The 26,694-nt window shown below is 42.6% G+C and overlaps 1 protein-coding gene across 4 annotated transcripts in view; it reads right to left on the bottom strand.

The window, feature by feature from the left end:
* VPS13A (vacuolar protein sorting 13 homolog A) overlaps positions 1–26,694 on the bottom strand; it is a 339,425-nt gene that overhangs the window by 36,303 nt on the left and 276,428 nt on the right. For all 4 annotated transcript variants that reach the window (XM_032790455.2, XM_032790457.2, XM_075067294.1 and 1 more), the window contains 11 exons: positions 26,226–26,372; positions 25,847–25,928; positions 23,705–23,774; positions 22,552–22,657; positions 13,560–13,673; positions 3,674–3,819; positions 3,485–3,566; positions 1,794–1,907; positions 952–1,027; positions 670–833; positions 310–355 (listed from right to left, as the gene is read on the bottom strand). In XM_032790455.2, coding sequence (XP_032646346.1) covers positions 310–355; positions 670–833; positions 952–1,027; positions 1,794–1,907; positions 3,485–3,566; positions 3,674–3,819; positions 13,560–13,673; positions 22,552–22,657; positions 23,705–23,774; positions 25,847–25,928; positions 26,226–26,372 — 1,147 coding nt within the window. The remainder of the gene's footprint in view (positions 1–309; positions 356–669; positions 834–951; positions 1,028–1,793; positions 1,908–3,484; positions 3,567–3,673; positions 3,820–13,559; positions 13,674–22,551; positions 22,658–23,704; positions 23,775–25,846; positions 25,929–26,225; positions 26,373–26,694) is intronic.

Genomic DNA, 26,694 nt, shown 5'->3' with positions numbered 1-26,694 from the left:
TAATTAAAAGAAAAACATCTTTCTGTAGTAATATTCATAAACCTTCTTTTCTAAATACTTGAAAACTTTATAACAGTCACTATCGCATTTTTCTACTTTCACTGATTTATAAAAAGCACAATTTAATTTACCCTAATAATTACACAATGTTGTCATTACATAGGATAGTCCATTCAAAAATTAGTCAATCAAGTTTGAAGTATAAAACAAAAAGATTCATATCTGGTATGCAGTGTGTTTTGCAACCTATCTCAACAAATATTAGAATCAAGAACATATGCACTGCTGATACACAAGAACTATACTTACCTCTTATTGGTTTAGTCACTATTCCTGTTATGCCACTAACAAAACCCTATGGGGAGAAACAGACAATTGTAGCTCATATGTCTTCAGAATGTATTTGTCTTACTTTATAAAAATGCTAATTGTGATTTAATGTAATTCAAAACATGAGTTCTGCTGGAGGTAATACTAAGACCCATGGAAAATTAATGAAACAACCAATGATCTTCACTGCTCCTATACTTCCTTTATAATTTGAATATATTTTCAGTTTACAATTACAACCCTACTTTGGCAATAAGTTTACAACTGCACGATTAAAATAAAGTCTATATAGATAAATTGGATGAAGTTGCTTATTTTTTCTAAAGTGATATTTCTTACAGACACTAAGCCTTTCCCTCCACGAGTGATGCCCTCTCTAAGGCCAGTTGGTTGTTTATTCATGGCTTCTCTTCTCTTCTGCTGGTAGTCTTCATCCATAGTTATTGCTGCTACTCCTTTAGCCATAGCACTAGTGATTCTTGATGCAGCACCTGCTAATCCACCTATGGAAAAATTAAACATTATGTAAAAGTGAAACGAACTACTTAACACAATCACAGTACACAAGATTATGTGGTCACTATTAACTAAAGATAAAAGTATAAACATATTACAGCTTACCTACCGCTCCCCCTACTAGTGCTTTAAGACCGAGTGCCATACCCTCTACAAATTCTTCAGGACCCTGGATGGCTCCCTAAAGGTGGGGGGGGGGGGGGGGGGAGAGAGAAAGGTTTATAGAAAAAGGAAATAATCTTATCTGAAAAACAGTAATTTACCTGAATGTCATATTTTATATAAAAAGTATACTTCAACAATATAACAAAATTCAGCCACGCTTTCTTCTAATTGTTATGGCCTTGATATTCTTTAGAATAAATTAGTGTAAAGCAGGGGCCAGCAACCTTTCAGAAGTGGTGTGCTGAGTCTTCATTTATTCACTCTAACTTAAGGTTTTGTGTGCCGGTAATACATTTTAACGTTTTTAAAAGATCTCTTACTATAAGTCTATAATATATAATTAAACTATTGTTGTATGTAAAGTAAATAAGGTTTTTAAAATGTTTAAGAAGCTTCATTTAAAATTAAATTAAAATGCAGAGCCCCCCCGATTAGTGGCCAGGACTCGGGCATTGTGAGTGCCACTGAAAATCAGCTTGTGTGCCGCCTTCAGCATGCGTGCCATAGGTTGCCTGCTCCTGGTGTAAAGAATAGTCTCTTGTCAGAAGTATGAAAAGGCTGTTCCCTTCTTGCATTTACACAAATTTTTGTTATCATTTTTCCTGATAATTAGTATTATACTAGGATTTGGCAGAACTGAATACATCGCCTAGAAATGGCATTTAAAAGTTTAAGCCTGATTTTAAAATGAAAGCGCCTTACAATATATCTACGTTTCAAATAACATCTAAGTAGCTTACCAACTGTATTATGTTTCATAAGATGCTAAATGGCAGTTTTACCTGGTAAGGTTCATAGAAGAATGCTTCCACTCCTTCAGACAAGTCTCTTATGAATCCAAATGGATTGCCCAAAACATCAAGGCCAAGAAGAAGAACATACATTTGTTTAATGGCCTAAAATGAAAACAATTTTGAAGTAAAAACATTACAAAAGTATATAGTTTGCATAGAAATTTTACTTTAACAAATAAGGTATATTTTTCATTCAATATTAGGTGAGTGGTTTCTAGCTGGAATATAGTAATGTACTTAAAGATTCACAATTACATACAGTGCTTCCAGACAAAAACTATGCTAAAATGGAGTTAAAAGTTGAGAGTACAGATCAGTGAGTCAGGGTAAAAATATTTCAGGTATGTTAAAATTATCCCCCAAAACAAAGAGAATTCACCTAATTCAGGGTTATGGTTAAATTTAAAAAGAAATTGGAATATAATAAAAATTGGAAATACCCTCTTAGGGCAGCCAAACAACCTTAACTCTGCCTTGTAGTGACACCACACAATTATGTGAAGTAACCACACAATTATGACTAATGCATATTAGTGTTTGTCATCCCAGAATAGATGAAAAATACATATTTGCTATTTCTTTTTCTCACTGTATCACTACAAGGCAGAGTTAAGATTGTTTGGGTGCCTTGGTAGGAAAGTTGAGTAAAGGTTGTTTCTCCCTTGGCAGGAACTATCATGTCCTTTGTCAAGAATATCACTGCTGTTTCACTCTGATATGTAATTGGATAAAACAATGTAGGGTAAGATACTCAGCGGAATTCAAACCCTCTTGTTGAGGATAGGGAGAGTCAGAAAGGATGTCAGATTTCTTGCTATGTCAGAGTTAAGCACTGTGGTGCTCTTCTTTTTAGAGGCTGGGCAAGCTGGGGATGAATTTTTAGATTTGCCTCTGAGGAGTGCCTGATTAACAAGGATGAACCAGCTTGTTGCGTCTCAAGTGCTGAACAGCACTGACCCACTCCTGTGGCAGTCTCTGGAGGCATCTCGTCTGGGAAATGCAGAGACTTTAACAAAACCATTGGACTGGAGAGAAGTCACAATTCAGAAGTTACTGAATTTGAGATAAAACACTCAGAGCCTAGTGTTACTTCTGTTTTACTTCATACTATCCATTTCAGTGTGATACCCTGTTACTCACTGCACTCTTTACCCACCGATACTCTATGCAGCTGATTCTGCCACCCTTACTCATGTCAAGAAATATCTTATTCTGAGTAGTACCTTTGCAATCAATGGGACTATTGCATTCAACGTAAACGTCACAGAATCTGCTTCACAAAAAACAGTATCAGTTTCCCTGTTCAGTCTGTTTATCAGTTCAGGTGGCTCAACACTTTTAAGTCATAGAAAATGTAAACTAAAAAAATGGCAGTAAAGCTTGGGGCAAATACAGTACCGTTAAACTATTTTTTATTAAATTTGGCTAGATTTAAAACTGGTATCCTATTAAGCTGAGATGATATTTAGCCTTATTTTAAGAATAGTTTTCTAAAAATACTAGTCATAATCTAGGTTACTAGTCTGTTTCCAACCAAATATTTTCATTTCACTTCCCTTCTTTAACAAGTGTGCATATAAACATACAAACCAGAAAAGAATACAGTACATTGACATGTAGCTCCAGCATATAATATACTGTATTTAAACAAAGAAGTACACAAATTAATTTAGACTAACCTGTTTTGAATAATGCCTAATAACTGCTGATTGTAGTTGTTGTGTAGTACAGAAGTGATAGCGGAGTTCAAAGAAAGCCAACCTAAAAGAAGTCCACATTATTTAGAGCAGAACAAAATGAATTTCCCAGTGTTGAAAGTGCTAATTTAATACTGATAAATAAGTTTTAAAACTATACAGTCAACATACTTGAAGATGACATCTTGTACATCTGTGAGCGTAGCACCAATACTCTTCAGCAGAAGGTTCACGGACTGAACTGGAATCAGTTCATGCTGTCTTTCTTCTTTGTTGCTATCTTCTCCACCCGTGCTCAGTGAGAAACTTAAATGTAACTGAAAGAATGTAGAACTCCACATTTGATTGCATACTACCTTAATAACGCTTTAACAAAAAGCCATTAGCTGTCATTAGTATATGCTATTTCCTAATCTTGACTGACTCCATCCTAATCAGAAAGTTTCCTGATAATATCACACAGCAAACAAGACCAGAAAGCCTAAAGCAGAATTTTTCTGGAAGAGCAGAATCTGCCCTCTCTCTCATTAAGACTTTTGCACTCTGAACCAAATATTTTTTTAAAAGAGAAGAGGAATTCATCGATATGGCACTAGATTAAGGAATTGACTGACTCCTACTTCATAAAAGAGTGACATTCAAAAAAATGTATTCACTTCTAGTGTAAAGCAACATTCTGACAAGCAGCAAATTAGAGGGTAAGAATGAAGATAAAGAAAATGACCTAATACAATATTTAGAAATAACAGAAGCAAACTGAGTAAAGCACACAGTAAAACATAGTGAACACCTGTGTAGACTTGATTCAATTACGCAAAAAGCCCCAAACACATTAACAGACAAAACATTTTGTTCTTTGACTGATTAAATCCAGTTTATAAGCAAATTGCATATTTATATCAGTCCTGTCCCCCATTCACAAAAGAGATTTTAAAGAAAGAACTGCTCCAAGCACTTTGCACCTCAAGACTGTACCCACCAATGCACAAGAGAAATTGACTTTTTGGCATTTTGATTCTCTGCAAAATTGTCACTGGGTTTAATACTCCTTAGTGGTATATGGAAGTTTACCATTTGTCTGCTTCCAATAGAGACCTACGGACCTATTAACCTTGAATTAATGGAGAAAAGCCTCATTGAGTTGAGCAAGTGCATTAGAAGAATGGATATCAGTCTCACTAAGGCAGACACAGATACCACCTTGGAGAGTAGCATCCAGTTAGTGTGTAGCACCCTCCCATCTTTGTAAATTTTAATATACATGTGGATCAGCCACTGGAACTTGAAGCCCAATCACTCTTTGAAGTAACTGACACTAGCAAAATGATTTTTCATGTAAGAAATTTAATAAAATAGAAATTAACTGTTTCAAGATAAAGTTTCGTCAGCTTTGTAAGGACCATATTATTATGTTATGACACAAGAAGCTTTTAATGCAGGTTTTGAAAGTGTCAAGCCCCACATGGACCTGACAATAATGGACTGAAGCGACACTGGCCTACCTTCAGTTTAGTTATCATATGCTGAAATGGCTACCAACTATACCTGGAGTTAGTCTAGGTAAGCTGGATGCATACCTAGCCAGTATGACCTGGAAGTTCATTTTTAATTGTAGATTGTTCCCAAACTTTCATCAGGCCAGAAAGGCCCAAGGATAGTCTGTAATATACACGCAACACTGGAGTCCATGGGTTGGCTTACTTCCATTGGGATCTCAGGGTCTTGTGGAAAAATACCATAGGGACTACAAATACTGTTGCAGTTTTACCATATGCAACATTCATACAGGGCCATCCCTACCTATGGTGGAGCCCTATGTAGCCTGAGCATCTGCCCCTCCCCCCCCACGGGGGGAGCGGCCACTCAGCTCAGGGGCCTGGCCCTCCACCGGGGGGGGGGGGGGGGCTGCGTTTAAGGGCTGCAAGACCACGGGGGCAGGGAGGCACAGTGCAGTAGGGGGAATTAGTGGGAGTCCTGGCACCGGCAGCAGGAGTCGGGCTCACCCCCTGCACTCACCAGTGGCAGCGGGAAGCAGACCGACCTGGCCCCAATTCGCTCCACTCTCCCAGCTCCCAGCTCTGTTGCTTGGGGGAAGGGGCTTGGAAGAAGGGGTCAGGCCCACCCCTGCACTCACCAGTGGCGGCAGTGGGAAGGAGGGCAACGCAGCTGGGAGCTGACAGAGCGGAGCGGGCTGGGGCCAGGTCACTCTGCTTCCCACCGCTGCCGCTGGTGAGAGTGGGGGTGGGGCAGACCCCTTCTGCCGGCTCCAGTATCCCTGCTAATACTACATGCCATGTTGCTTGGGGGAGGCAGCTTGGGGGAAGGAGTGGAATAGGGGCAGAGCAGGGGCAGGGGTCTGGGGGAAGGGGTCGAATGGGGGCAGGTGAGGGTGGAACAGGAGGGCAGGCTGGGGGATCAGGCTGGCTGCAGGAGCCAGCACCGCATATGCAGCATGCAACTGTCTAGGGCATCATGAAATTTGGTGCCCTAAATTATGTGGTCCCCTAGGCAGCTGCATATTCTGCGTATGCCTAAGGATGGCCCTGCATTCATATAATGGTCTGAACTGTCAATTAGTGGTTCTTTTAGACTCTGACTGTATGGTAATTGCCCTGGATCTTGTTCTGGAGCAGATGGATTTGAGTTGTGCTGTGTCTAGCAGGATCCTATGTACTCCAATTGTCTGCTTGGCGTAAGTTAGGTCTTTGAGTTTTATTAAGAACCTTAGTGATGGCACTGGTGACATGGATTTACCTTCTGACACATTTTAGAGTGAAGTTCTTGATAAACCAATCATCCAAGAAGGGAAATAGATATCTTCCTGAGTGCGTAGACAGGACATGACTACCATCAATCATTTGTTTACTAATGATAGCCAAAATGGCAAGACATGAAATTGGGAGTGCTGTTGCCTAGGACAAATTTGAGATACTTCAAGTGCTTGGACAGTATTGCATTGTACATGCATGTATCTGCAAAGGTTCAAAAACATACATATACACCTTTACCCCGATATAATCCCACCCAATATAACATGAATTCAGATATAATGCAGTAAAGCAGTGCTCCAGGGGGAGCGAGGCTGCGTGCTCTGGCGGATCAAATCAAGTTCAATATAACACAGTTTCACCTATAACACGGTAAGATTTTTTGGCTCCTGAGGACAGCGTTATATTGAGGTAGAGGTGTATCTAGTTAGTCACCTTCCTCTACAAAGGGCATGATGGTACCCAGGCAGATCATCTTAACTTTTATTTTTTAAATTAACAAAATTCAGATATTGATTCATTTCCCTGAGGTCCTGAGTGAGGTGGAGACCTTCTGTCTTTTTTAGGAAGTGCCTGGAATAAAATCTCTTCCCTATTTTGACTTGTAGCATGAACTCAAAGGTTCCCTTTCCAAGAAGGGATTGGAAATTTCTTCTGAATATGCTGATATTGAAGATCCTAAGAAAATTCTTGGGCGAGTAGCGTGTGTACATGTGTAAACATATATGATGGGGAGGGTTTATTTAGCACCATCCGGAAGTGCTTCTAAAACCTGAATACTCAAAAATCACACACCTTCCCGGGCCTCAGAGTGCAGGATTGGGTAGGCAAAAGGCACCAAGTCTGCCTCTAATTGGGAGAAAGTGGCAGCCACTGAAGATGGCAGGCAGGCTGGCCATGTTTAGAAACCCTTCAAAAACCCTTATGTTTTTACTGCTTATGGAAATGGGGCGTCGGTCCCTTTGGCCTCTGGTGCTGGCGAGTCCAAGATCCTACGGATTGGGAGTACTGAACTATTTCCTTGAAGACAATTGTGAACAAGCAGGCTGGCTTATGAAGAGATTTTGGGTTAACTTTCGGAAGTGTAATGTATCGTCAACCGAATACCACATACGGACAACCAGGACCCTAAAATTAGTCTCTCAAATATGAATGAGAACTGAGATTGTAATCAGGTATGATCCCAGACGTATGTGAGTGGAATGGAAAACAATATATAAAAGGCTGTCACAAACCAATCCCTAAAACTCAAATGAGCACGAGGGCCGCATGAGGACGAGTACATTGGCCTCAGGGCTGCATTACTGACACCTCCCCCCCACTGCCCTTGGCCCCGCCCCCACTCCACCCCTTCCATGAAGTTCCGCCCCTGCCCCGCCTCTTCCCACCCCTTCCCTGCCCCCATTCCAATCCCTTCCCCGAAATCCCCACCCAAATCTGTCCCCTCCCTGCCCCCAGGGGGTGCAGGAGGGGTGTGGCAGGGGCTCAGGGCAGGGAGTTAGGGTGTGAGGTGTAGGAGGGATGAGGGGTGCGGCAGGGGGTCAGGGTACAGGAGGGGTGCGGCAGGCAGCTGGGGTGCAGGAGGGGGCTCTGGGTGCAGGGTATGGCAGGGGGTCGGGGTGTGGCAGGGGGCTCAGGGCAGTGGGTTGGGGTGCAGGAGGGGTGTGGCAGGGGGTCAGGACAGGGGGTTCGACTGCCGAAAGGGTTTGGGGGATGGCCTCTGGCCCGGGGTGCATCGGAGGCAGGGCAGGCTCCCTGCCTGCCTGCCCTGCCCCTGCGCCACTCCAGGAAGTGGCTGGAACATGGAGGAGCAGGGACACGGGGTGTGTATGTTGCTGTTGCTTCAGGCACTGCCCCCAGCATCTCCCATTGGCCAGGAACAGGGAACCGCGGCCATTGGGAGCTGCTGGAGGCAGTGCCTGAAGCAACAGCAACACACACACCCGCACCTCTTCTCCTGCAGGTTCCGTCCGCTTCCTGGAGCGGCGCTGGGGCGGGGCAGGGCAGGCAGACAGGGAGGGAGCCTGCCCTTCCCCCAGTGTGTCGGGCTGGGGCCGCTCTAGGTAAATGCTGGAGGAGGGCGGGGGGCGCTGCAAGGACCTCGTGGGCCACAGAAAATAACTTCATGGGCTGCACGCGGCCTGCGTGTTTGAGACCCCTGCCCTAGATCCACTCAGATGACAACATGGGGCAACCAGGTAGGAAGCCTGGCCCAGTGCCTTGCTCTTAGGGTGAGCTTCCCTAGCTGTTTCATCCATCATCTTTTTTCCATAAGGTTGTAAGTATGCAAATTTAGGAAACCACCATAGTTATGTATGTTGATTTTTCTATTATTTCGATTATATTTGTGTATATTAATTAAGGCTCATAAAATTTGAGTGTATTTTACCACTCTCATCTTCTTAACTCTAATTAGCTATCCGAATAAAGAAACTGTTACTTGTGACAGGTGCACTTTGCACTCTAAATTAATCCCAGGCTACACATCCATGATTGACACATTATGTCATTAGAGACACAAGTGGGTGAGATAATATCTTTTATTGGACCAATTTCTATTGGTGAAAGAGACCAGCTTTTGAGCTTACATAAAGCTCTTCTAGAGCACTTGAGTGGTTCTCAACCAGGGGCACACAAACCCCTCAGGGTACAAAGAAGTCTTCTAGGGGTACATCAACTCAACTAGATATTTGTCTAATTTTACAAAAGACTACATAAAAAGCCCTAGTGAAGTCAGTACAAACTAAAATTTCATACAATGACATTTATATTACTGTATACAATGAAATGTAAGTACAATAATTATATTACAATTGATTTTATAATTATATGGTAAAAACAAGAAAATAAGCAATTTTTCAGTAATAGTGTGCTGTGACACTTTTGTGTTTTTATGTCTGATTTTGTAAGCAAGTAGCTCTTAAGTGAGGTAAAACCTGGGGTACGCAAGACAAATCAGACTCCTGAAAAGAGTAGTCTGGAAAAGTTGAGAGCCACTGTCTACTGGATAAGAGAACTGACTCAACTGTGCCCAAGGTGGTCAATTCCATGCTTGGAAGTCATTGAGCAGCCATGATCTCAGACTGAGGGAGAAGAGATTGGGAAGGATGAGTGTCCCTGAGTTCTGTGTCAAGAGGTCCTTCATGAGAGGAAGTCTGAGGAGTATCACCTCTGAAAGGTGATAAAGGTTTCAGTACCACACGTGCCTTGGCCAAACAGATGTTATGAGGATAGCTCTTGCTCCTTTTCAGTGCAGCTTGAGAATGGTCTTGAGGATTAGTGGTATAGGTGGGTAAGCATAAAGAAGGGAATGGGGCCACGGCATTATCAGAGAATCCCCAAGAGAGCTGGGGCCATAATCTCCCTTGGAGCAGAACAGACATTTTGTGTTGTTCACAGTGACAAAGTGGTATGTCCCAGATCTTGCAGATGCTGCACAAGACAGTCTTTGAACTTCCACCTTGCCAAAAGTGTCTGCTAAAGGAGTCTGCAATTGTATTCTGGAGGCACAGTAAACAGACTGCTGATATTTTGATCTGATGGGAGGTGCACCAATTCCACACCCCTAACAACTCCGTGCACGAAGACTGGAACAATGCACATAATGCCCTGGCAGTAGATGTAATACATTTCTGCCCTGTTGTCCAGCCTTACTCTGATTGAGTGATCTCATATGGCTTGAAGGAAGTGTTGGCAAGCATATCATACTGCTCTTACTGCCAGGATACTGATATGGAGGGCCAACTTCTGTCCCAACCATTCGCACTGTGCTGTGTTTCCCTGTAGGTGAACTCCCACCCTAACAGAGATGCATCTGTTGTGAGGGTCTTCAAAAGGTGCTGGCTGTAAGAATGTGGGTTTTTCCACCAAATAAGAGTCCAACACTTCCCCAGGCATGGTGACATATCTGGAGAGGCTGTGTCTGGAGGAGACACTACTCTTATCTATGTCTGAAGGCATCTGAGGAGCATCCTCACATGGGAAGTCACCTACTTGGAGGCTGACATGTCACGCTGAGATGAGGCAGGACAGGATGGAGAATCTCTCCTTGGGTGGGTAGACTCTTGCTGTTCTGGAATCTAGAGTAGCTCCTATAAAGTTTACTCTCTGTACTGGAGAGAGCATGGATTTCTTGTGGTTGATACAAAGGCCAAGAGATTGGAATAGTGTTAAGTTCCCTGGACTCTGCTGAACGGACCTCTTGCGGCATTCAGCCTCTGAGAACCCAGTTGTCCAAGTATGGGAATACTGATACTTCCCCAGTGGATCTAAGCTGCTACCACAGTTTGCCAACTCCCTTGGGCCTCTGGGGAATCTGAAGGACAGAACTCAATATTGATAGCAATCTGCCCCTATTACAAAGCACAGAAAGCACTTGTGTGAGGGATGGATGGCTACATGAAAGTAGGCATACTGTAGATTGAGGGCAATGAACCAGTCTTCTGGATTTAAGGATGGGTTTACGGCAGCTAATGTCACCATTCTGAAGTACTGTGCTAGGACACAGTTGTTCAAATTCCTGAGATCTCCACTCTTTGTCTTTCTTGGGAACAAGGAAGTAATTGGATTAAAACAATGAACCTCTCGTGGGACTGGCTCTATTGTTTCCAAAAGGAGGAGGGAATAAACTTCCTATTTTAGGAGTTCCCCATGAGAAGGGTCCCTGAAGTGGGATGGTGTGGGGTGACAGGAGGGATGGAATGAAAGTATACAGAGTAACTCACTTTGACTACCTCCAATATCCACTCGTCTGAGGTAAGAGATTCCCAGGCAGGTAAGTAGTGTGATAGTCGGTTTCCAAAAGGGGGGGGGGGGTAAGTGGCACAGCAACTGATTCAGTGAAGTGGGTTGCTTAATGCTCATGATCCAGGCATCAAAAGTACCTCTTCCAGGGCGAGGCTGACTGAGCAGAAGCAGGGATGAGTGGCCCGATTTTGTGGTTTGAGCTTTCAATGGAAGGGCTCCTGGGGCTCAGGGAAAGTGTACTGATGGTACTGGAATAGTCTCAATCTTTGAGAAGTTTGGGATCTATCACAGCGCCTTTGTTTTACAGGCATATAAATCTCCAGTGACAGCAACGTTGTTCTGGGTGTAGAGTGGAGTCCGTGTGCCCACTGAAGAGCTTAGGCCCTTCAAACAGAAGATAATCATAGGTGGTTAGCACATCTTTTGGAAGACCAGAGGAGTGGAGCCAGGATGCTCTTCTCATGACCACCACCATGGCCATGAATTTACGCTAGTGGGATTTGAAGAGAGTCTGCTTGCCACTTCATGAGGTCCTCGAAGGTTTTTAAATCATCAGTATGGGAGGGTGGTGATGGCATTACTGCCTCATCTACAAAATGAAGAGGACTTTATAGAGGGAGGCAAGATCTCCTCAGTCTAAAACTCTCACTCTTCCTGTTCATCATCTGGTACTGGACAAGTGTGCAGTATGAGGTGTGCAGTACCAGAGCACTATCTGCAAGAGTCAATAGCTGGTACACTACCAGTGGATGCCAGTGCTTTTTCTTAGGTACCGGATAAAACTGGTTGCTGCAGTGAACCCATGGGTCCCAGTAATCCCACTGGGGAGGGGGAATAAGGGAAGGGACAATCATAGTCACTGTGCCTGCGATGTTTGATAGGCTTCCTAGGTTCCTCTTAATGAAAGGGACTCAGAAGAGTAGGGTAGTAAAGTATCGGAATTGGTCTCGGTACTGAGATCTCTGAATCTGATAAACTTCCCTGGGTTTTATGGGGTGATCCACTGCTCTTCTTCATTTCCTTTCTTGGAGAGGTATGTTTCCTCTTCTTTAGAGATCTTTCTCCAGGGCCATAGACAAAGGAGCAACAGGAACCGAGTCAGCCTGAGATGTTAAAACTGCCCTTGAAACCCAGATAAACCTTGCATTAAAAAGGCTGTGGGAGTCCCCCAAACAGGGAAGACAACTGGAGTGTCCATCACTGTGGGGAAATGACCTGTGGCAGGTCTGACAGGGCTTAAATCCAGGGGTATGGGACATAAGCTGTGCTCCAGCATTAATAACAGGTCCAAGAAGAGGAGGGGGGAGAGAAAAGCGCCCTTCTCAGAAGTACAACAGTGCTAAATAAAATAAAAGTAGTAAAGAAATCAAAATAGAGAGAAAATAAAATAAATGAAGTAAATAAGAAAATAAGATAAAAAGTCAAAGGTGAAATGTGGGAAGCTGAATACAGTGGACAGCAGAATGCTCTGTCTCAAGCTAGTGGGGTTGAGAAGGAACTGAGTGGCAGAGGACTCATGCCTCCTTTCATTTGTTCCCCATGCAGGTATTTGTAAATTACAGTGAGAGATCAGCACTAACCTTCTCTTTGATAAGCTAAATAGATTGAGCTCCTTGAATCTTTCACTGGATCTAAACACCATAATGTTTTCTAATCCTTTATCATTCTTGTGGCTCTCCTTTGAAACATCTCTATTTTTTCAATAACTTTCTCGACTTGTAGACATCAGGACTGGCCAAACAATTTAGAGGTAGAGACTGGAAAGGTACAAAACTAGCAAGTAAAAAGATGTATGAACTAGATCCATACACAGCAGACTGCAGCAAGCAATTTCTTCTCTAACGATGGTGACGGAAGAACTGGCTTCAAATATCCGTCATTGCAACTGAATACCTAAGGATGTAGTGACAGAAAGGACCAGAAAGGATCATAATTGGTACTCTACCATCCACTACTGCTTCCCCATAGAGTTTAATACCTCAGATCTAAAGGAATTTCGCAAGTGTTATGCTAAGGAGTGCTAGCCCAAGTATTGAGAATCCTGTGTGTATGGGTTCTTAAGCGAAAGATTTCTTTCCCCAGCCTTCAGTGTGTCTGGCTATATACTTTTACTTTGCAAGTCTGAAATGCATCAGCTTTTGGGGAGCAAGAGAAAAACCTGCCAGACACATTTAATCTCACAAAATTCTTAGAAGATAGAGGGAACTGTAGGTTGGGGGAGGCTGTTAGATGTTAACAACAGTTGTGATACAGACAATCCTATGAAAAAGAAAATGTCAGGGAATTGTTAAGGATGACAGTAGTGAAGTTTGTTAGAACTGAATCTTTTGATATGCTGAAATGTCCACACAGCATCAGGGGAAACCCTCCTTATACATATTGGTAGAAATGCTAAGTTCACTTCCTTCAGCATTGTTCTCTAGCTGCTATCCCTCTTCCCTCTCTTGTTTCTCTGTTCTCAGAATGTGGCATGAAAAGGAAAAATTCCCCCTTCCTTTACTAAAAAACACAGAAATGTTAATAATTTTCTGTAATCTACATACCTTGATTGGAGAGATATGAAAATATTCATACAAGCTGATTTGTGATGTATCTGTTGATGACATACTCATCAGTTCTTTTTGGACAGATTCTATGTCCTTTTTGAAAAGTTCAACCTGTAAAAGTATTTTGAACAATTAGTTTTAGAATTACAATACTCGTTAAAGCATTTACCACCACAATGCAAACAGTTTTCAGGGAGATGTAATAAACTAATTGCCAGAAACACCATATGATCTATATTCTGCTGAAATTACTTCAAAACAGAATTTCTGCTGTATTATTTGGTGCAATAACCTACAAGAAAATTCCTAAAGATTTATCTCAATGTAAAATCTTATTTTAAAGTTCAAATAGTAGATAAATACAGAGCCTGGGTCAAATAAATAAAAAAAGTTGTTCTATAATTGATACAAATCTTTAAAAATCTCTTCTAGAATTCATATTTATTTTGCCAGAAGATACTCCAAATGAAGTGAGAGATATAGCTGCAGAGCTGTAAACAAGGGGACGGGTAAAGAGATATTATTTACCTGTACAGCAGGGATTCTCAAACTGGGGGGTCACGAGGTTATTACATGGGAGGTCACGAGTTGTAAGCCTCCAACCCAAACCCCACTTTGCATCCAGCATTTATAATGATGTTAAATATATAAAAAGTGTTTTTAATTTATAAGGTGGGTCGCACTCAGAGGTTTGCTATGTGAAAGGACTCACCAGTGCAAAAGTTTGAGAACTACTGCTCTACAGTAACTGGAGGTGTGCAGTTGCTGTTTGTATTACTCTTGGTATGCATACGCCCCATGGAAGATTTTTGTTAGCAGTGTCAGCTCAGTCCGCACATACCCTAACTATCCTTGTGCTCCTTACTTAAGGTACAAACAATGGTGCAGAACCAACTGCCATTCCAGTTCCGTCTCCACCTCAAATCGCATATAGCATATGAGGAATCTGAAGCAGAGCTTGTCCCTGTTTGTATTTCACTCTAGTTGACTCTCAAGCAGTACTCTAACTACAGTGGTGGGTGCACCGAATCCTATCTATGATAGAGTGAAGAACAGCCTTACCAAAAGAGGCATCTGATGAAGAAGCCTCCACTAAAGTAGAGTCTTGCAAAGGTACGCAGAGCTACATGTGGCAATTTACAGATGTCTTAAGGGCTGTATTTTCAGCTATCAGCACTATAACATCTGCAAACCTGAGATGGTTTAGCCGCTCGCCGTTGATATTAATCACACCTTTCAAGTGTGCTAGTTGAAAAACTGATTCAACACAGGCTCTGAATAATTTTGGTGAAACTGTATCTCCTTGTTTCACACCTTTCTTGATGGGGATTCGGAGGGGAGTATCAAACAGCGATATGTCTATGCTGCAGCCAGAGTTCGCTTCCTTTAGTAACGTAATATATTTTGCACTGATGCCCTGTTCTGAAAGAGCTTCAAGAATAGAATTTGTCTCTATGCTGTCGAACACCTTCTCGTAGTCCACAAAGGCAATGCACAAAGGGAGCTTATATTCCCTTGAATGCTCTAGTAAATGGTTTAGAGTGAAGAGGTGGTCTATTGTGTTATAATTCCTTTGAAAATCGGCCTGCTCTCTAGGTTGCTGTTCATCCAGGTTTTGCGACAGTCAATTTGTTATTATTTTAGTAAACAATTTCTAGATATGCAAAAGCAGGCAGATCGGGTGATAGTTCTTTAGATTTTCTCGATTGCCTTTCTTATGCAGCAAGGTGGTACTGAACATGAATAGTAGTCAAGTTGGATTAAAAATGAATTGGTCAAAAACAAAATACATGAGATTAGATATTCTGCCAAAAACCCAAATAACTCCTGGAGGAGAGCAGATCCACAAGGCTGATAAATACGTTTATCTGGACCAGGAAGTCAACATGGGTCACGATCAGAAAGGCGAACTGTCGCACAGAAAAAAAGCTGGATAGTAAGCATTCAATGACATCAAGGACATCCTCCAAGGAAAGATCAGCAAAACAACTCTTAAGAATCTTTTCTACTTGACTGTGCTTTCAGTGATGTTATATGGCAGCGACACATGGTCATTGATAAAGATTGAAGATCATCAACTGTTCGTCACACAGAGGGAGATGGAACGAACATTTTTGGGAATTTTGCTCCGCGATCACATCCCCAATGAAATAATTAGGCAACTGTCTGGAGCGTGAGATGATGTTGTTGAAAGCAGGCTCAGCAAAATGCAGTGGGGGGACACATGGCCTGAGTCAGCGACAATAGATGGACCACAGCTATATCTGAGTAGTATCCACGAGAACAGAGATGGGCACATGGTTGGCCCCCAAAGAGGTGGGATGATTTCCTAATAAGGAGATATGGACAAGCATGGCGAAGGATGGCCAGAGCAAGAGAAGATTGAAAGATGTGTTGTGATCGGCTCAGTTTCAACTGATGAAGGACCGACAGTCTACACTGTCTTTTAAGGGTTTGTTTTTCAGAGAGGACACTGAAGTTGCCTAGGCCCTGGTCAAATAAGCCTTAATATTGATTGGGGGAGCTAATTCATAGCATAGTGTAATACATCCTGATATTCACTTTGACAATATTTGAGAGATACTGGGTACCCTTTGTTCTTTCTGCAAATGAAATGAACAATCTTAGAGATAATTAGAACAGCTCGGTCTCTGCAGGTACGAGGTTAGTACCCGTCTAATATTTAGAATATGTTATCTAACCTGATTGTTAGAGTGAGGTTTAGGATAAAAACTAACAAGTGTGTGACTTGTCTGATACGCAACTCAGACACAATCTTGGGAACAAATTTTGGGTGTGGGGGATGGGGGGGTGAGAGAGAGAGAGAGCCCCTAACTCTCCCATCCTTCTGGCTGATGTTATGACTGCAAAAAAAAGGTTTTCATGGGCAGGTGTAGAAAGGAGCATAAAGCCAAAGGTTCAAAGGATTATCCCATAAGACCTCTCAAAACGACATTAAGGTTCATATCTGAGCAGGTCTGACTATGATTGGAAATACTTCACTAAACCTCTCAGGAATCTACATATTGTAGGATGGGAAAATACATGGAGGTTGGGGAATGGAAGGCACTCATGTCCACTAGATGTGCCCTTAGAGAGCTAAGTGAGACCTGAGATCTTCAGAGAAAGAATGTAATCCAAAATATGAGGTAATTGGGACAACATTCCGCTGATCACACCAATCAACAAATCTTTTACACTCCGCAGAGTGTTTTTCTTGTAGAATCTTTTCTACTGTTGCTCTAGAAGGTTGGTATATCTGAAGAACAAATTTTTTTTCTAGTTCTGAGAACGATCAAAGAACCAAGCAGTGAAAGCAGAGAGAGAGAAAGCTGGTTTTGGATGGTGAATCATTCCCTCATAGTAAGTCAACAGGTCTAACCTTTAAAGATAATGAGATAGGAGGACACGTAGATAAATGAAGCAGCTTTGGAACAAGTCTGTGGTCGGTCTGCTGCACCACCTGAATAGATTGGGGAGTACTACTGGGCCTACCTGCCACTCATAATCATGTGGGAATTTGTGAATGAGGCTGTCCACGATTGAGTTGTGTGTGCTTGAGAGGTAGGCTGCTGACAGTGTAACACTGTGGGAAGATACACCAGTTCCATTGTCTCATCTCCACACAGAGGGAGGGTGATCAGGCTCCCACTTGTCAATATATATAGTACATGCAGGCTGAGTTGTCTGTTGGGACTCTAGTGTGTGATCCTTTGATTAGTAGGAGGAAACAGGTGCGGGCATTCCTGACTTAGCTTGAGGAGGTTGATGTGAAGGGATATCTCCTTGGGTTACCATTTGCCTTGTGTCTTAAGGCACATCCCTCCCTACAAGGGATATGTCGGTGGTGAGAAGCAATGATGAGGTGATCTGTGACGGGGGCGGGGGGGATCCCTTTGCAAATGTTAGTTGGGTCTTTCCACCAATCTAAGATGATTTTGACCCTGGTGGGTAGTGACAAGGGTTTGTCTAGCCAGTCCCTGTTCGGTCTGTAAGCCGAGCTGAACCACATCTGGAGGCAATGCATGTGAAGCCTGGCATGTGGTATTAATGATGTGCCCACTGCCATGTGCCCCAAGAGTTGTATGCAGTGTCTGGCTAATATTTGTGGGCTGTTTTGAATGGTCTCGACGACTGTGACCAAAGAGAGGAATCTTTGTTGAGGCAGGAGCGCTCCGGCCGGCAAAGAGTCAAGGTTGGTGCTTATGAATTCCAGGCGTAACTCTGCAGTGTCGATTTATTTGTGGGAGTTGATTTGTAGGCCCAGTTCTGTAAACAAGTGCATTGAAGCCTTGGTGACTCAGTGAGACACTTGTAGAGACCGGGCTCTGAGGAGGCAATCATCCAGATAATGGTAAATCATGATCGCTTGGGAGTGTAAATGGGCATCCATTACTGAGAGAACCTTGGAAAACACTTTCAGAGCCAATGAATAGTTCAAATGGGGAGCATCCTGTTCTAGTAGTGGTCCTGTCTTAGAGTAAATCTTTGAAATTGTCTGAGAGTCGATAGGATTGAAATACAAAAATAGGCATCCTAAAGGTTGAGGGTTGAAAATCAGTCTCCCTGTTCAACCGCTGGAAAGATCACTGCTAAAGTGACCATCTTGAATATTTGAGCCTCGATAAACTTGTTGAGAGCACGGAGGTCAAGTATGGGTCTCCACCCTCCCTTTCTCTTGGGTATTAGGAAATGAGAGTAGAAACTTTGCCTTGTAGATGTTGAGGTAGTGTCTTCTAAGGCTCCTAATTGGAAGAGTCGATCAATCTTGTAGTAGTAAATTCTCGTGAGAAGGGTCCCTGAAGAGGGACAGGGAAGGGTGTTGGGGAGAGGACAGAGACCAACTGTGAATGATCTCTAAGATTTTATGCATTCCCAGGAGCTGCAGAATGCTGCTAACCAATGGCCAAATGGGAAGGTAGTGGTGATCAGTTGCAGCAGTTGGAGCGAGTAGTCTTTTGGCACCTCAACCAACATGTCAAAATTGGTGCTTGGACATGGATGGTGGGACAAGGATGATTGCGGGTCAGATGGTTTATGGGCTCTAAAACTTAGTTTTCTGCCTCTGTGGCTCATAGTAGCATTGATCTGGTATTGTGAGGTGAGTGGATTTATGCAGTGTCTGTGGACTCTAATTTTCAATTTTGTCCTGGCATGCAGATGCCCAGAAAACGGAGAGTAGCCCAAGAATCCTTCAGGGTGTGAAGAGAGGCATCAGTCTCTTTTGCTAAGAGCTTAGTGCCCTGAAAGGGAAGATCTTCGATGGCTGGCTGTACCTTTTTTGGGAAGCCTCACAGATGGAGCCAAGATGCATACCACATCACCACCGCCATGGAAATGGACCTAGCCACAGTGTCAGCTGTGTCCAGGGCACAGTGTAGTGTTTTTTTTGGAACTAGCTGTGCCTCCCGAATGATGGCCTTAAATTGGTTGCAATGCAACTCAGGCAGCTATTCAATTGTTCAGTTTCAAATAACTTATATAGCTGTATTTCACTATAAGGGCTTGGTAACTGGCAATTCGAAACTGAAGTGTGGCTGAGGAGTACACTTTTCTCCCAAGAAGGTCCAAACAGTGGACCTCATCCGATATTGATGGCCACGGGAGTTAACGGCATCCACCACAATGGAGTTGAGTGGAGGGTGAAAGAAGAGGAATTCAGTCTGCTTTGCTGGGACATAATATTTTTTTTATCCACCCACTTGTAGGTAGGTGCCACCAACGCTGGGGTCTGCCAGATGGTTCTTACTGCATCTAAAATAGCCTCGTTAGTAGGTAGTGTGATTTTTGAGGAAGAGGCTGGATGGAGTATGTCAAGGATATGATGGTGGGTGTCTTTGACCTCTTCTATTGGTATACGGAGAGTGACCGCCACTCTCATTGCTAGGTCCTGGAAGAGGCAAAAATCATCCACCAGAGATGGCAGGGAAGTCTTAATGACCTTATCCAATGAGGAGGAAATGGTCGTTGGGGTCACTTCTCCTCAACGCCATCCTCCTGTTCCTCCATGATTTCTTTCAAAGGTTATGAAACCCAGGGGCTAGAGGCTTGAGAGGCATGGTGGCGATTTCCAGCCCAAGGATCCCATAATGGCCACTGGGGTGGTGGCACAGAGGTCAGGGGTGGTGCCGCCCATGGATGACCATACCAAGATGGTGGTGGTGGGGCCATCAGAGGATATCCTCAAGGGTTTTGCTGATATTGGGAACGGTAAGGAGCCTGTGAATAGTACTGAGATGCCATCCCTCAGGTTCACTGTCCAAGGCTCACTGAAGAGCCCGGGAGCATGGAACAGCAGTGGGGAAGTCTCCTGTGCTGAGCGAGGACTTGAAGCAGTAGTCCTGGCACCAAGAAGAGAAGACCCTGGTACGTCTGTTATGCAGGGGTCCCTGGAGTGTTGGAATTCCAGTGGTGCCGACTGAATCAGTGCCGTTGGTGATATCGGGGGAGATGGGATCTTGCCTGTATGAGTCATTCTGGTGCCGGGTGAGGTGTCAAGGGTTGTACCGATGGGGGGATCGCATGCTGGAACCATCTTAGGAGGAGTGCTTAATTTTGTCTTTGTTCATTGGTGCTGCTGATTCAGTGTCCGTGCTCATTGCATCCATTGGGTTGTCAACGGCGCGGGCTGCTGAGGACTTCTGTGAGCCATGGGTACTGGACTGAGAAGGTCTGGGAGCCGGCTGTATCCAGGATACCAAGCATGCTAGAAAATGTTTATAGCTATCTCAGAATTTATTGTGAGGACTTACCACTCTTTTTTTCGATGATTTGTGTGAGGTATCAGTGTTTCTTCAATCCACAGCCTTTTGATACTGATGGCTGTGGGGAAGACTCATATCTGCCAGTTGTTTTGTGGTGCGGATCCAGAGAAGGTCAAGGAGCTGCCTTCATGAAGATGATGATTTTCCTGAGCTCTCTGTCTTTACTAGATCAGGCTTGAGTTGTTGGCAAAGACTTTTGTTGAATGTGGCCTTCCCCAGGGCAGCAAAAGCACCGGGAGTGCTTGTGGGCTCCAGGCAAACATATTGGGAGTGCTTGTTTTGCCCAGTGAGCAGGGCAAACCCCATTGAGGAAAGGAGCAGGAAAAGAAATGAAAGTCTTTATTTATTTTTAAAGGGAAAAAAAACTACAACTAGAACTACATCTAAGAACTAGGAGGCTAACTATAGAAATGTAAATCAAAAGTAATGGTGCTAATGGACTATGAATGGCTCCATCTCTAGCCAGGGATGGTTGAGAAAGGAACTGAGGGGTGTTAGCTCACCTGCGCTGACTAGCCTCATGGCACAGCAAGAGGAAAGGCAGCACATGTGTGAGCCTAAAGGACACTGCTACCAAAGTTCTCCAAATCAGCAGCACAGGGACTCAAGCACACTGACAGTGGGGCAACCACAGGGACACTACTCAAAGCAGGAGAATTCTTCAGGTCAAGAGCTAGAAACCAATCCTGCTCATCTAGCATCAGTATTATGAAGGCCAATGTAACCACCGTGAATATCCAACTGTGAATGAAGGCACTGAACATTCTGAGATCTAGGATGAGCCTCCATTCTGCCCCCTCTCCTTTTTTTTTTTTGGATAAGGAGGAACAGGTTCTATTGCCCCTGGCTGAATGAGAGAACCCACCCTTTAAATTAGAAGCCTCTCATGAGATGCGGTCCCTGAAAAGGGACAGGGAAGATGGGTATGGCGTGAAACTTGATGGTATAACCCTGTTGAAATAATTTCCAACACCCATTTGTCTGACATACTAATATTCCATGCTCTCCAAAACCAGAAAAGACTATGTCCAAAGGCAGTAGAGAAAGAAGGAGAGATCACTAGATCTAAAATAATATTTGGTCTGTAGCTATTATGAATCTGGTCCAAAGGGATGCTTGTTGGTTGACGTCAGTTGTGATGAAAAAGTAGAAGCAGCCAGGTGGTCTTTTCTTCTGCATTTTTTGACATTTCCTGAGAGGTTCTGAAGGCTATTGATGACGAAAGGTAGGTGAAGTTGTCCTTAGTCTCTGGTAAGGTTGATACTTTCTATGTTTTCTTTTTGTTGCAGCAGAAGTCCCTAGAGAACATACCACCTACTGCCTCTCTTCCACTTCCCTGCTGTGTGACTTTGGGTACTCACTTCACCTCTCTTTGTCTTAAGATGAAGATGATACTTCCTTTCTTTGTTAAGCTCTTTGAGATCAAAAGGTGTGCAGTCGTACATAGGATCCAAGTGTAACTGTTATAGTTCCTGCAATGGTTACTGCTCCAGTATATCACTTCCCCAATCCATTCGCTTACTCTCTCAACCCAAATTCTTACAATTTCCCTTTCACTTGTGCAGTGTGCCACTATCTCTCATCCCCAAACACACAATGCACTCTTACAACTGCAGCAGACCTGCATTGTCCTTCACTCTATAACACTCCACAATCACTTGTCTTCCCTTCTCCTTCCTCATACTCACACATACTCAGTCCAGTGGCACCTCACTTAGACGTTGTAATCCTCTTCCCACATGCCAGGATCTTTTTTCCCTTCCTCTCCAGGGGAGAAGGGAAAGCTTGTTGTGGGTGAATCTGTTCCCCTACTTTCCTCTCTGAGGGCCTTGCTTCTTCTAGTCCTCCGGGAAGGATGACTCTTGTCCCTCTTTTCCTGACCTTGCCCACAGTGCAAAGGATCAGCCTGCCATTAGGAAAAGGGAGCTGGATGCTGGCTCCTGCACAATGTGTCTCATTTTCTATTCTGAGGCCTGGGCTCTTTCTCCATACGTTATGCCAAAGTGTGGAGAAGGGAGAAGCAGAAAACCTGCTGTTTACCTGGGACAGTAAGTAGCTACTAAAAACTGCAGCTCAACAGCAATCCTGTGAACCTTGCTCAATCTGTGCCATGGACATCGTTGTCAGCTGTTACTGCCTACAGCAGCAGAAGCCCAAGTTGTATACACCTGTGTAATATTTTACAAATTAAAAATACACTTGCTTTTTATGAAAAAGATTTCTACCTCTTGGTCTTTGGGCACCTCAACCTGCGTAAAGAGTTCAACCAATGCATACAGGAATCCAAGATCTAATTTGAGATCCATTTCCTGAATCAGCACCTTAAAGTACCTGAATATGATAGTAAAAAATAACTATTAAACAGCAGCAATTTATTGTTTGTAAAAGCAAAGCTTCAAATGTGAAGCAGAATGAACTATGAAATAACACACAAGGTATTAAAACTACCTATTTATGAACTATAGATACAAAATAATTCCTCAAAAATCCACCGACACTGGTCAAAGAAGATTTGGAGGTGCTCCCAGTGAACATCCAAAAAACCCTACCTCATTATCCACCTACATATCTCTCCTCAAAATTCTCCTTTGCCATGAATACTATTAAAAATTTGAAAAGTTAGGCTGCTAGTGTGTAGAGACCACTCACGGCGTATCACATTGACCAGTACTCTTTGTTTACTTGTACTCCCCCCATTGGTCTTATATTTATCAGTGGTCTCTCTTGTCTTATATGTTAGACGGCAAGCCTCTTGAGGCAGGGATCATCTCTTTCTTCTGTGTTTGTACAGCATCTAGCACAATGAGGTCCTGATCTCTGATCAGGGTACCAAGGTGCTATGGCAACATGAATAACAACAGGAGTATAACATAAGAACTCCACATTTGCTCTAACCAGAAATAATTTCACTATATAGCACCTTTGACTTAAACAAATGCTATATACATGACATTGTTAAATGCTTGCTCTAATGCAGAACTGTAAGTGCTCACACAGGTAACTAACAGGTCAAGTAAGGCTGAGTTCCACATTCCATTTTTTTCCCAACTGCTATCTTTTTTAAATTAATTTCTTTTGGGTTGAAATTTACCTTGTTTTGTCTCAGTCCACAAGTGAAGTTTATTTCCGAAAGTGTGAGCAAAATCAGTTTAGCTGTTTTTCATTGTGAGTACATAAAACTACACATCTTCCTATATGTTACAATCAGAAATGTATTGTTGATGTGACTCCAAAATTTTTTTTGGAAAATAGCACGTAACAGTAGCTGGATCAAAGGAGTTTTCTATTCATTGAAAGAGTACCTCTGCTAGAAGAAAAGGTAGTGGTTTTGGAAAGTTTAAACATTCCACTATAATGGAATATGTAAAATATACTTACTTAATACGTGATATTTGAGAATGCCCTGCAGTCCGCATGACAATACTCACATCAATGAACGGCTTTGGTGCTATAAAGAGGTAAAACCAAGAAGTCAGTATAGGTTTTATAAGAAATATGAATTAAATTTTCCTGAATATAAAAATGCCATTTATGATCCTGATTATCTGCACTGTTTAAATCCCATAAAATAGAATACAGTGGAAGGAATGGGCACTCATGTGATTCAAATGAAGGAGAAGTAAGAGGAGCAGGCAGGAGGGAAGAGGAGAAGGAAATGGAACAGCAAAAAAACTCTACTCCAGCCAAGCACCTTTTAGAAATATAGCATTTTCACTTGTTAGCAAATGAATGCTTTGCAGAATATTTTAGCGTATATAATAACATAGCTAACACTATAATTTAATCTTTTATTCATATATTATAAGGTTAGAATGGGCCATTTGATAATCTAGTTTAACTTCCCATACAACAAAGACTTCCCTGAATTAATTCTTGTTTGAACTAGAGCTTATCTTTACAAAACACCCTAACTTGATTTTGAAATTGCCAGTAATAGAGAACCCACCACAGCCTTTGGTAAATTATTCCAATGGTTAATGACCATCATTTTAGCTATATATAGTAAAAACTGTGTTGTCTGGCAATTTACCAACCGGAAAACTCTATAAACTGGCATTTCTGATCTTCAGTGAAAGTCTGGTTTACAGTATGGTTGGCATGGGGCCAGTAGGCTCCCTATTGGGCTCCATGTGGCTCCCCAACAACTATGACACGTCCTCCTGCAGGTCCTAGTAGGGTGACCAGATGTCCCGATAAAATCAGGACTGTCACGATATTTGGGTAGTTGTCCTGCGTCCCAACTGGGATGCAATTTGTCCCAATATTTCGCTCAGTCGACAGCACTCTTATTTTTTGCTCCGCCGTGTCCCAATATTTTCTTCATCTGGTCACCCTAGGTCCTAGGCAGAGGAATGGCCATAAGGTGTTCAGAGTGCAGGATCTGGGAAGGAGTTTGCATGGGGGAAGGGGTTCAAGGCAGGGGGTTGGGTCGCGGGAGCGGAGTGCCGGATCCAGGCGGTGCTCACTTGGATGGCATCCAACAAGTGTCTCCTAGGTGGGTATATAGCTAGGCAACCATGGCCTATGAGAGCTGCAGAGGCAGTGCCTGCACCCTGCACCCCTCTCGTGCCCTAATCCCCTGCCCCAAGCTCCCTCCTGCCCCCAAACTCCCTTCTAGATCCTGCACCCCAACCCTCAGCCCCCTCTTGCACCCAAAATCCTTCTCTCCCTCTTAGTTAAGTGGAATTTTGAAGTTACTGGCATCCCCCATTCCGCCCCAACTTGTTGGATAACAAAGCTTTAAATTGTACATCAGTACTGAAAAGGTTAATCTGGACCTTCAAGTTATTTATAGCTCTACTCATAAAATTAATGCAAAAAGAAATACAGCCTCTATATAACTAAATTACAGCTTCATGAACAATATTAAGTGCTACCCTTTGAAGGTGACACTTACTTTTTGGGAGCTGGAGTCTCTGAGGATTGCAAAAAACTTATTCCTGAACATCATAAGAATCCCCCAATTCACAGTGGGAGTAAGGGGAACTGTGTAGTTCCACTTCAGTATCTTGGATGGGGAGGAGGAGAATGACTTTGTATCCCTTCTGGGGTTTCCCCACACCAGCCCAGGTCCGTAATGGAATTTACCCCCTAAACTAGCCAGAGAGTATCCTCCTCATCCTTTCCCCGAAACACTTTAGGGCTTCTCCATGTTGGAGTCATTGCTCATTGGGGTGTACAGAGGACCAAATGGTGGTCCAACTGTCAGCACAAGGGTAAGATAGCTTTGAGAATTTCACCCAAAGATGCCTTCTAGTCATAATAAATTTGGCTTTAGGTGGGTGGGCTAGATCATTCATTCCTTAATACTAATATTTGTTTCTCTGTAATTATCAAGTTTTATGGTCAATTTTGACTGATAGTGGCCTAAATATGCCTTCTCTTTTTCATGCACATCTTTCTGTTTTAAGGAAACCAACTTATATTCTGCTTATAATGACAACCTAACCCATTTACAAATGCACATAAAATTTATATTTTTGTAAGAACTGTGAAATATATTAAACTTTATCCACAAACCTGAATCCAGGGTGATGGACTTTGGAGGTTTAATAGGATAAAACACAAAAGGAAATATGGCTCCAGGAATCTGGTTTTGTATCTGATAAGGGTAAGGACAGGACAAGATGTATGTTAGCTATTCAAGTATCAACTGTTTACTAAAAAAGAAACACTACGTAAGCAACATACGGAAATACTGACATATCCTTTACACATGCCAAACACAAAAGAAAAAAGTGACTGATCCAAAAAGCGTTCAGTATATTTCTGAAAAAAGAACATTTGGGTTACAAAACCTAGAAAAACTCGTTGCTATAGCCCTAACATTGTAAACAATTCTTGAACAGTAACCTTACTAAGTGTGTCCTCATACATTTTAGCTCTTTGGAAGACTCACCTGTATCCAGTAAACTTGGACTCTGAAGGACTTTTGATGCGCAGATGTACTATATTCCACATTTAAAGCTGGCAAATAGTTTCTTCTTACAGGAATTTCATTTGGTTGCTGGATTTTCATGTTTCCACCATTAGGAGTTAAACAAACCTGTAATATTAATACTAAAAAAATGAGTGTGCTGTGTGCTTCAGTAGCCAGAAACTCTAATTTTAAAATGTACATTTTGTACTCTCAACATATTGAAAGTCAACTTTAAAACTAATATTAAAGTGTTATGGCTTAAATGTTAGAATGTTCTCCAATTCAAGTTAATGGGGATAGTCATTAACTTCAACAGAAACAAGGCTAGGACCTAAGTTCGTACACTTATTTTGAGGGATTATCTATTTACATATTGCTTTCTAAAGGTGATGTACAATAGTATGGTAAATAATATCATTTTAAGATATAAACTTACAGGTGTCAGAAG

Source organism: Chelonoidis abingdonii, chromosome 6 (assembly GCF_003597395.2).
Source record: "Chelonoidis abingdonii isolate Lonesome George chromosome 6, CheloAbing_2.0, whole genome shotgun sequence".
NCBI classification, from domain to species: Eukaryota; Metazoa; Chordata; order Testudines; family Testudinidae; genus Chelonoidis; species Chelonoidis abingdonii.
This window is presented reverse-complemented; position numbering and strand designations above follow the sequence as displayed.